The sequence below is a fragment of the Mandrillus leucophaeus genome, unplaced genomic scaffold (genome assembly GCF_000951045.1).
Source record: "Mandrillus leucophaeus isolate KB7577 unplaced genomic scaffold, Mleu.le_1.0 Scaffold92, whole genome shotgun sequence".
Lineage (NCBI taxonomy): Eukaryota > Metazoa > Chordata > Mammalia > Primates > Cercopithecidae > Mandrillus > Mandrillus leucophaeus.
The window spans coordinates 544589-555011 of record NW_012110030.1 but is presented as its reverse complement, the minus strand read 5'-3'; the positions used below and the strand labels follow the sequence as shown (position 1 = coordinate 555011).

The 10423-nt window shown below is 43.0% G+C and overlaps 1 protein-coding gene across 1 annotated transcript in view; it reads left to right on the top strand.

The window, feature by feature from the left end:
* The window catches only part of GLDC (glycine dehydrogenase (decarboxylating)), a 137145-nt gene that overhangs the window by 53942 nt on the left and 72780 nt on the right, over window positions 1-10423 (top strand). Inside the window, exons 5-8 of the mRNA XM_011969887.1 lie at window positions 530-677; window positions 1039-1235; window positions 3594-3690; window positions 10142-10247. Of these exons, the coding sequence (XP_011825277.1) occupies window positions 530-677; window positions 1039-1235; window positions 3594-3690; window positions 10142-10247 (548 nt within the window). The remainder of the gene's footprint in view (window positions 1-529; window positions 678-1038; window positions 1236-3593; window positions 3691-10141; window positions 10248-10423) is intronic.

Below are 10423 nucleotides of genomic sequence, written 5' to 3'. Positions count from 1 at the left end.
CTAATTTTTTTGTATTTTTAGTAGAGACGGGGTTTCACTGTGTTAGCTGGGATGGTCTTGATCTCCTGACCTCATGATCCACTCGCCTCAGCCTCCCAAAGTGCTGGGATTACAGGTGTGAGCCACTGCACCCGCTCCGCTCCCTCCTTGTCTTACTGATGGTTTTCTATTCACTTGAGAGTGATCCCAGGTGAAAGAGGCGATGGCTCTGTTGTTACAAATATTGGCTCATTAGCCCTAGGAAGCAATGCTCCTGGGTCTCTCTCAGGAAGAGATTGTCACAGGAAAAGGCAAAGGGGAGTCATAGGATGGAAGAGAGGAACAGAAGCAGAGCTGTCGGATGCTCTTGAGTTGCTGTGACACGGTTACCACTGAAGGGCCTGGTGTGGGATGGGATGGGGCAGGGGTGGGAGGACACTGTGGGAAGGCACAGAAAATGAATGCTGTCTTACTGAAAAAGAAGCGTTAGTTAATTAATTTTCCCTTGCAAACCAAAAGCACAATTGTTCTTTGTTGTCTGTCTTTCCAGATACACTGGAGTCCTCACTGAGCTGAAGTTACCCTGTGAAATGGACTTCAGTGGAAAAGATGTCAGCGGAGTGTTGTTCCAGTACCCAGACACGGAGGGGAAGGTGGAAGACTTTACGGAACTTGTGGAGAGAGCTCATCAGAGTGGGGTAGGCATACCTTTCTTGTGGGGGTCCATGGAGGTGTATCCCAACTTGTATCTGTCTGTCTACCTGTCTCTCTCTCTGTCTTTTCATGTGCCTTAATTTCTTTACCGTTATCACATGCGATAGTAAAACTCTTCTTCCTGCCTCCTTGCTGCAACTTTGTTCTGTTCACTGATTCCTGGCACATCATGGGCACTCAGTACATATTTACTGAATGAATGAATGAATGAGCAAATGGAGTTCACAGGATGTGAACATACTCTGCCAGTCTTCCTGTAGTTAAGGTAATTTGCTACTCTCCCACTACTCTCAGGGAAAGGTAGCGATCTTACGCCTTTTCTCTTTTCTCTCATTTCCTTTCTAGAGCCTGGCCTGCTGTGCTACTGACCTTTTAGCTCTGTGCATCTTGAGGCCACCTGGAGAATTTGGGGTAGACATCGCCCTGGGCAGCTCACAGAGATTTGGAGTGCCACTGGGCTATGGGGGACCCCACGCAGCCTTTTTTGCTGTCCGAGAAAGCTTGGTGAGAATGATGCCTGGAAGAATGGTGGGGGTGACAAGGTAAAGGGGCTCATGTTTCTCTCCTTTTATTGTGATTATGATTTCCCTGATTCCTTCTGACCACAGATGTTGATTTCTATCTGAATTCAACTGGGCCATGTTGAGTCAGTTAAGGAAATATACAACATAGGTTCAGAAGAACAATTCTGTTTGGGGTATGAGCTAGTATTTCTCAAATACCGTAAATTTGTAAAGTTTTGAAAAATTTTGTGTATAATTTATAATGTATCGAAGTCATATAACGCATTTGCTTAGGTTGATGGAAGCCTTGAAAGACTATATATTTTAGGCATGTTTTGTGTTTAGACAGTTTTGTTCTCAAAAGCATTATGCCACACGGCTCTGTAAAGACAAATGCGCTGAAAGACTACAAAGCACACACTGAGTTTGCTCTGCGTTCCTTCCTAGAGGCTTCCGCCACATGGCCATTTGAGTAATTTCCAGATTTCCAAATGTACTTTCCTGATTGCTTCTCATTGGTGAAACTTCTCAGATTAAAAGCGTAGGTGTTCAGAAGTAGTCTTTGTTCCTTAAAAAAAAAAAAAAAAAAAGGGCCGGGTGCGGTGGCTCACACCTGTAATCCCAGCATTCTGGGAGGCCAAGTTGGGCAGATCACAAGGTCAGGAGTTTGAGACCAGCCTGGCCAATATGGTGAAACCCTGTCTCTACTAAAAACACAAAAACTAGCTGGCCGTGGTGGCAGGTGCCACTACTGGGAGTAAGTAGTGCCAGCTACTCGGGAGACTGAGCCAGGAGAATCACTTGAACCCTGGCGGTGGAGGTTGCAGTGACCCAAGATGGCGCCGCTGCACTTCAGCTTGGGCAACAGAGCGAAACTCCATCTCAAAAAAAAAAGGAAGGAAAAAAAGGAGCGGGGGACCTAGATGCATTCCAGGATTATTACTGGGGAAATTTAGAGAAAAGATTATCTTTTTGACCTTTTATAAAAGCTGGAGTTTAACATGAGTAGCCTGAATTAGTGAATGATGTGATGATAATGTGAAGTGTGTGTTTTTTAAAATTTTATTTATTTACTTATTTATTTTGAGACCAAATCTCACTCTGTCACCCAGGCTGGAGTGCAGTGGTATAAACATGGCCACTGTGTCCAACTAATTTTTAAAATTTTTTGTAAAAACAGGGTTTTACCATATTGCTCAGGGTGGTCTTAGGGCCCAAGTGATCTGCCCACCCCAGCCTCCCAAAATGCTGGGATTTACAGGTGTGAACCACCATGCCTGGCCCCTGTATACTTTAAATCATCTTATAACACTAATGTTATGCTCTAGTTGTTATACTGTATTGTTTTTTAAAATTTGTGTGTTTTTTTTTTTTTTTTTTGAGACGAAATCTCACTGTCACCCAGGTTGGAGTGCAGTGATATGATCTTGGCTCACTGCAACCTCCGCCTCCCAGGTTCAAGTGATTCCCGAGCCTCAGCCTCCTGAGTAACTGGGATTACAGGTGCCTGTCACCATGTCTGGCTAATTTTTGTATTTTTAGTAGAAATGGGGTTTCATCATGTTGGTCAGGCTGGTCTCGAACTCTGGACCTCAGGTAATCCGCCCGCCTTGGCCCCTCAAAGTGCTGAGATTATAGGCATGAGCCACCATGCCCGGCTCATAAAATTTGTATGAGTTTTAATTGTTGTATTATTTTTTAGTTTTTCAAATGTTTTCAGTCTGTGATTGGTTGAATCTGTGGTGCAGAATCCACAGAGAGCCAACTCTTCAATTTCGTCAGCTATTTCCACTTTTCCTGTGTCTCCTGAGAAGTTCAGAGTGAAACTTAATCCTCCTAGTCACCATTATTATATTCATCTGGGAAATTCCTGCAAAATTTTCTTTCAAAATTCCTAGACTTATTGTATATATCTTGGTGTCTCAGAGTACAATCTAAAAATCAGTAATCTTGCTGGGCACAGTGGCTCATGCCTGTAATCTCAGCACTTTGGGAGGCTGAGGTGGGTGGATCACCTGAGGTCAGGAGTTTGAGACCAGCCTGGCCAACATGGTGAAACCCTGTCTCTACTAAAAATACAAAAATTAGCCGGGCGTGGTTTCGGGAGGCTGAGGTAGGAGAATTGCTTGAAACCAGAAGACGGAGGTTGCAGTGAGCCGAGATCACGCCATTGCACTCCAACCTGGGCAAAAGAGTGAAACTGTCTCAAAAAAAAAAAAAAAAAATCAGTAATCCTGTTTAGACGAGGAACGTTTAGAAATTGTTTCTTTATGAACTTGCACCCAAGTGCATTTGCTGAATTAACTTCAAGCTGGGAAGGAAAGAAGTAATTCTATTTATAGCAGCCCCTAGTGCTGTGATTATCTGTGCTAACTGGATGCCTTATTCTTGGTGTAGAGACACCACTGGGAAAGAAGTGTATCGTCTTGCTCTTCAAACCAGGGAGCAACACATCCGGAGAGACAAAGCTACCAGCAACATCTGTACAGCTCAGGTAAATCACATGTCTGACCTGACTACTGAATGCCTTATGATATACAGAAATGAGCTACTCATTCATTCATTTATTCACCACCTCCTGAGCAGTGAGCACACCAGAAATGGCAAGATCTTATTGGTGTAGAAGGCTCGTTGTCTTATGAGAACCAAAATACAGTGTTGGTTGGGTGTGGTGGCTCGTGCCTATAATCCCAGCACTTTGTGAGGCCAAGGCAGGCAGTTTGCTGGAGCCCAGGAGTTGGAAACCCGCCTGGGTGACATGGCAAAACCCCGTCTCTATGAAAAATAAAATAAAATAAATTAGCTGGCAGTGGTGGTATGCTCCTGTAGTTCCGGGTGCTAGGGAGGCTCAGGTAGGAGGATCACCAGAACCTGGGAGGTTGAGGCTGCAGTGAGCCATGATCATGCCACTGCACTCCAGCCTGAGTTACAGAGGGAGACTATGTCCCCAACTCCTGCCCCCCCACAAAAAAAGTTGAAAAAATACGCTATGTTTTACTGGTGTTCTCTGTATGCACACCCTTTGCCTATACATTCTCTTCACCATAAATGTTTTAATATTTTTTAAAAAAGGGCATTATTGGTTTCATTTTACCCATAATCACATCTTCATATCCTGAGTAGGCTAAGCTTAAGAAAGGACAAAAGAGGCTACTCTTCACTTTTACATACACACTTAAAATATGTGTAAATAGAAAGATGGATATCAGGGTCTCTAGTGTTCTTAGCATCTGGCCAGGTTTGTTGTGGGTGACAGTTGAGACACCCTGTCTTAGGGCTGAGAAGGAGCCTCTCCAGGAATGGGTTGAGGAAGGCAAAGTGAGGGCATTTGAGATGACTGCTTGAGGGGATGGTGGTAGTCACGAGGCACTCTTACTTGGAGATTATGACTGGCATTCTTTTTTTTGAGACAGAGTCTCACTCGGTCACCCAGGCTGGAGTGCAGTGGTGCAATCTCAGCTCACTGCAACCTCTGCTACCCATGTTCAAGCAATTCTCCTGCCTCAGCCTCCTGAGTAACTGGGATTACAGGTGCCTGCCACCACGTCATGCTAGTTTTTGTATTTTTAGTACAGACAGGGTTTCACTGTCTTGGCCAGGTTGGTCTTGAACCCCTGACGTCGTGATCCACCCACCTCAGCCTTCCAAAGTACTGGGATTACAGATGTGAGCCACTGCACCCGGCCATGTCTGGCATTCTTTAAAAGGATGGGACAAAGTAGGAAGAGTTTCCTGGGTTCTGACCAGGGTTCTGGGTTCTGCTCCTTGAAGTTGCTCTAGGGCTTAGGTTGACGTGTTTGTGAAACCCAGCCAGCCCCTAGGATCAGTTGGAGGCCCACTCCTGAGCACAGGATCCATTCTAAGTACATCTCTCTCTCTCTCTTTTTTTTTTTTGCTTTGAGACAGAGTCTTGTTCCTCTGTCACCCAGGCTGGAGTGGGGTGGTGCAATCTTGGCTCACTGCAACCTCTGCCTCCTGGGTTCAAGTGATTCTTGTGCGTCAGCCTCCTGAATAGCTGGAATTACAGGCACATGCCATCACACTCAGATAATTTTTGTATTTTTAGTAGAGGCGGGTTTCATCATGTTGGCCAGGTTGGTCTCAAACTCCTGACCTCAAGTGATGGTCCTGCCTGGGCCTCCCAAAGTCCTGGGATTATAAGTGTGAGCCATGGCACCTGGCCTCTTTTTTTTTTTTTCTTGAAACAGATTCTTGCTCTGTTGCCCATTCTGAAGTGCAGTGGCATGGTCATAGCTCACTGCAGCCTCAACCCTCAACCTCCAGGGCTCAAATTATTCTCCGGCCTCAGCCTCCTAAGTAGCTGGGACTGTGGGTACATTCCACCACACCCAGCTGATTTTCAAAAAAATGTTTTGTAGAGACGAGGTCTCGCTTTGTTGCTCAGGTTGGTCTCAAACTCCTGAGCTCAAGTGATCCTATCTTGGCCTCCCATAGTGATAGGATTATAGGCATGAGCCACCATGCGTGGCCATTGTAATTGCATCTCTTCTATGAAGTGTCAGAAAGAGATATCACAGATACTTCAATGGGAGGTATAGTGCTCTTTTGTCTCAGGGCTTTGGCATCTAGAACCACCTCTGAAAAGCTTCTCCAGGAAAGCAGTGGTCAATAAGATCTTCTTATAGTCGGTTCTGCAGCCATGGGTCTTTGGAGCCATTTCCTCAGTTGATCCTTTTGTATTATGTTTTGCCTCAGGAAAGTGCCACCTCTTTTCAAATAAGAGCTCTTCCAGTATCGTAGGAAGGAAAGCTGGTTGGCACAAGCTTTTCCTCTGTTAAACAGCAAGCTGATCTTTATTTATTTATTTGTTTTTGTTTTTTGGTTTGTTTGTTTGTTTGTTTTTTGAGATAGACTTTTGCTCTGTCACCCAGGCTGGAGTGCAGTAGTGCGATCTCAGCTCACTGAAACCTCCGCCTCCCGGGTTCAAGCGATTCTTCTGCCTCAGTCTCCTGAGTAGCTGGGATTACAGGCACCCACCACCATGCCTGACTAATATTTTTTGTATTTTTAGAAGAGATGGGGTTTCACCATGCTGGCCAGGCTGGTCTCGAACTCCTGGCCTCAGGTGATCCACCCACCTCAGCCTCCCAAAGTGCTGGGATTACAGGGATGAGTCAGTGTGCCCAGCCTTATGTTCCTGTAGCTTAATTTCTTCCAGTTCATGTATAGCTGATAATTTATTATTTAACTTGGGTTGAAAGGTCTGTATCTTTTCCAGCAATTGTTAAAATGTTTGCCCTGGAGATGGCCATACTCCAGCTTGTGTGATTTTCATCCTCTTATTTTGATGATCTTCTAGCTCTTCGTTGTCTAATTCACTGCATATGTGTCTTTTCATAATTGATTGCATAAAAGAATTACTCATAACTGCAGTTTCACTCTTTGTAAGCATGCAAGTCTCCCTGTTTTGTCAGGAGATGACTGGTGTCTTTTGAGTTGCTCCTTTTGTGCTGTAGGTCTTTGACCCACGCATTCTGTTGTAGCAGCTGTTCCACATTCTTCTCATTCTTGTTCTTCTGTCTTGGCACTGGGGGATCCACTCTTAGTTTTGTATCATTGATGGGGTATAACTCTTTTTTACTCTGAAAGTGTGTTAATGAATTCTTTTTTAAATAAAATTTTCTCTAGGGAGTCTCTCTGAGCCTATTCTGGCTCAACAGGCCCCATTCTAAAACAAAACCAAAAAAACAGGGTGTGGTGGCTCACACCTGTAATCTCAACACTTTGGGAGGCCAAGGCAGGAGGACTGCTTGAGTCCAGGGGTTCATATCTATCCCAGGCAACATAGTGAGACTGCTGTCTTTACAAAAAAGTACAAAAATTAGCCAGGCATTGTGGTGCACACCTGTATCCCAGCTACTCAGGAGGCTGAGGTGGGAGGATTGCTTGACCCTGGAAGGTCCAGGCTGCAGTGAGCTGTGATCATGCCACTGCACTCCAGCCTGGGTGACAGAACCAGACCCCACCTCTACAAAACAAAAAGGAAAAGAAACAATTTTTCTATAAATTTGTGGCATTACTACAGATGTCTGAATTTTCATTATGTTCTGTCTTTATATTCTCTTATTTCTTAGCTTCTACCACAATGAGCAGCTCTTTGATTAGCTGTTCTTATTTTTAACATAAAAATCTTTCTAAAATAGAGATGGGAGTCTTACTTTGTTGCCCAGGCTAGTCTTGACCTCCAGGCCTCAAGCGATCCTCCTGCCTCAGCCTCCCAAAGTGTTGGGATCACTGGTGTGAGCCACCGCGTCCAGCCTTGTTGGCTTTTCTAAAGTCAGGTGTAGTAAGGAATAATTTACGCTTTATTAGTTTTTTTATTGAGATGTAACTCACCATAAGTTTCACCCATTGCAAGTATGCAGCTCAATGGCTTTTATTATATTTACAAGGTTGTGCAACTATCACCAGTATTTAATTTCAGAATATTTTTGTTACCCCAAAAATAAATTTTAGTCCTATGACGTAATCACTCCTTATCCCTCTCCCTTTCCTATAGCCCCTGGCAACTGCTATTCTACTTTCTGTCTCCCTAGATTTGCCTATTCTGAATATTCATATAAATGGGATCGTACAACGTGTGGCCTTTTGTACCTGGCTTCTTTGGTATAAGGTTTTCAAGGTTCATCCATATTGTAGCATGAATGTGTACTTAATTCTTTTCTATGGCTGGGTAACATCCCATTGTTTGGACATGCCACATTTTGTTTGTTTATCCATTCATCAATTGGTAAACATTTGGAGTGTTTTAAATAAGCCTGCTGTAAACATTTCTGTGTAAATTTTTGTGTGGATGTAATGTTTTCAGTTCTCTTGGGTATATTCCTAGCAGTGAAATTGCTGGGTCATATAACTCTACATTTAACATTTTGAGGAACTTCCAGACATTTTCCAAAGTGGCTGCATTATTTTACTTTCCTACCAGCAGCATATGAATATTCTAATTTGTCCGTATTTTCACCAATGTTTATTACTGCCTATCCTTTGGTTATAGCCATCCTATTGGATGTGAAGTGATAATCTCATTGTGGTTTTGTTTTGCATTTCCCTAATAACTAATAATTTTGAACATTCATTAGCTTTTGATGCTTTTAAGTACTTTAATTGTATTATTGTTATTTTATTTATTTATTTTAGAGATAGGGTCTTGCTATGTTCTTCTTTCTCATCTTGAACTCCTGGGCTAAAGCAATCCTCCTACCTTAGCCTCTCAAAGTCTTGGAATTACAGGCGTGAGCCACCAATTCAAGCCCATTGTATTTTTAAGTTTGTCCAATTTGTGGAAGAAATTGTCATTTTCTTGGTCTCTATGTTAATTTCTTGGTTCTTCTTTTGATATTCTAATGCCCTTTGAAGTTTTTAAAAAGTGGTTTTACACTTCTCATCAATGTGTTGTTCAGCTGTGTGATATAGCCTTCTGATTATGGAAGGAATCATCTCTAGATTAAAAAGAGACATGAACCAACCTCTACAATATTGTGGTGGAGGCTTCCAGGCCTTTCTGTGAATGTCAGGCCTGGGTTTCTGTTCCCCAGCAACACAGTCATGAGCATTTGGGCACAGTGTGTCACAGAATCTTTACCTCAGCCTTTCCTTCTCCACAGTTGTAAAGTGCTGTGGATTTTCTGTATTTATTTCTGATTTTTTTGTTTGTTTGTTTGTTTTAGACGAGTCTCGCTCTGTCCCCCAGGCTGGATTGCAGTGGCGCGATCTCGGCTCCCTGCAAGCTCTGCTTCCCAGGTTCAAGGAATTCTCTACCTCAGCCTCCTGAGTGGCTGGGACTACAGGCACCCGCCACCACGCCCAGCTAATTTTTTTGTGTTTTTAGTAGAGATGGGGTTTCAGCATCTTGGCCAGGCTGGTCTTGAACTCCTGACCTCGTGATCCACCCGCCTTGGCCTCCCAAAGTGCTGGGAATACAGCCGTGAGCCACCGCATCCAGCCTATTTCTGATTGTTGTAAGCAGTTCACAAGAGTGTTTACACTTTGTCTAAGACTTTTAGTACAAGAAGTACAAGAACATCTATTTCCGTGTTTTCTGATGTTTCTATCTCCTCATTTACTTCATTGTCTGCCGACTTCACCCTTGAAAACTGTTTCTTATTTTGCATTGGCTCCATAGAGATTTCCTCTAGCAGTCTAGCAGAAAAAAAGATGTACCTAACAAAATGGACTCAGTATTGAACATCAACTGTATCGTGCAGAGACATGGTTTCGCATTGTCAACAAGGCTGGAATCCAGTGGCGCAATCATAGGTCACTGTAACCTCAAAATCCTGGGTTCAAGTGATCCATCTCGGCTTCTGGAGTCACTGGGACTACAGTTGCACACCACCCTGCTCCCGGCTGAAGTGCACATTTCCATTTTTGCCATTCCTTTGCCACAAATTCTCCATTCAACTCTTGGTTGGCAGAAGTTCAACCTCTAGTGTTTTATTTAAGGTCTTAGGAGAATTTTATTCCCAAAGTTCTTGAATGTTTGAAAATTGTTTGTTCCTTTTTATTCTTGAAGAATTGCCTGATTGAGTGTAAAATTCTCAGATCTCACTTTTTCTCCCTGAGATCTTTATTGCTTCACTGTCTTCCAACATTAAATATTGCTTCTCAATATCTGATGGTAGTGTGATCTTTGCCCTTAAGGGTGACATGATTTCTTTGCATGGAAGAAGCCCTTTGTAATGGTCAAATGTGAAGGTTTAGTACAGTAATAGCTCCAGGGTGTCTTGGATGCTGGTTCCCTTCAGGTAGTCAGGCAGGTTATACATTAATTGTCCACAACTATCAAAGAATGTAGGCAATCTCATCATTTTGTTTTGTCCCTGTCTTCAGTTTTGGCATCCCAAGTCAGGTAATTACTCCCTCCCACTAATTGTCTTCCATCACGTGATTCTTTAAATGATTCTTTAAATATTCTTATCTTTTAGGCCCTCTTGGCGAATATGGCTGCCATGTTTGCAATCTACCATGGTTCCCATGGGCTGGAGCATATTGCTAGGAGGGTACATAATGCCACTTTGATTTTGTCGGAAGGTGAGTTGGTAATCTGTCTAAAACGTTTGGGCATAATAAAATTGATAAAGTTGAGTAAGTAAAATTGAAAATATTGTATATCCAATACTGTATGCAAAATTAAGTCAAATGAGAATCCAGGAAAAATACTTTCAACACCTATGATTGAGTATTTTGTTGTTGTTTTCTTTCTTTCT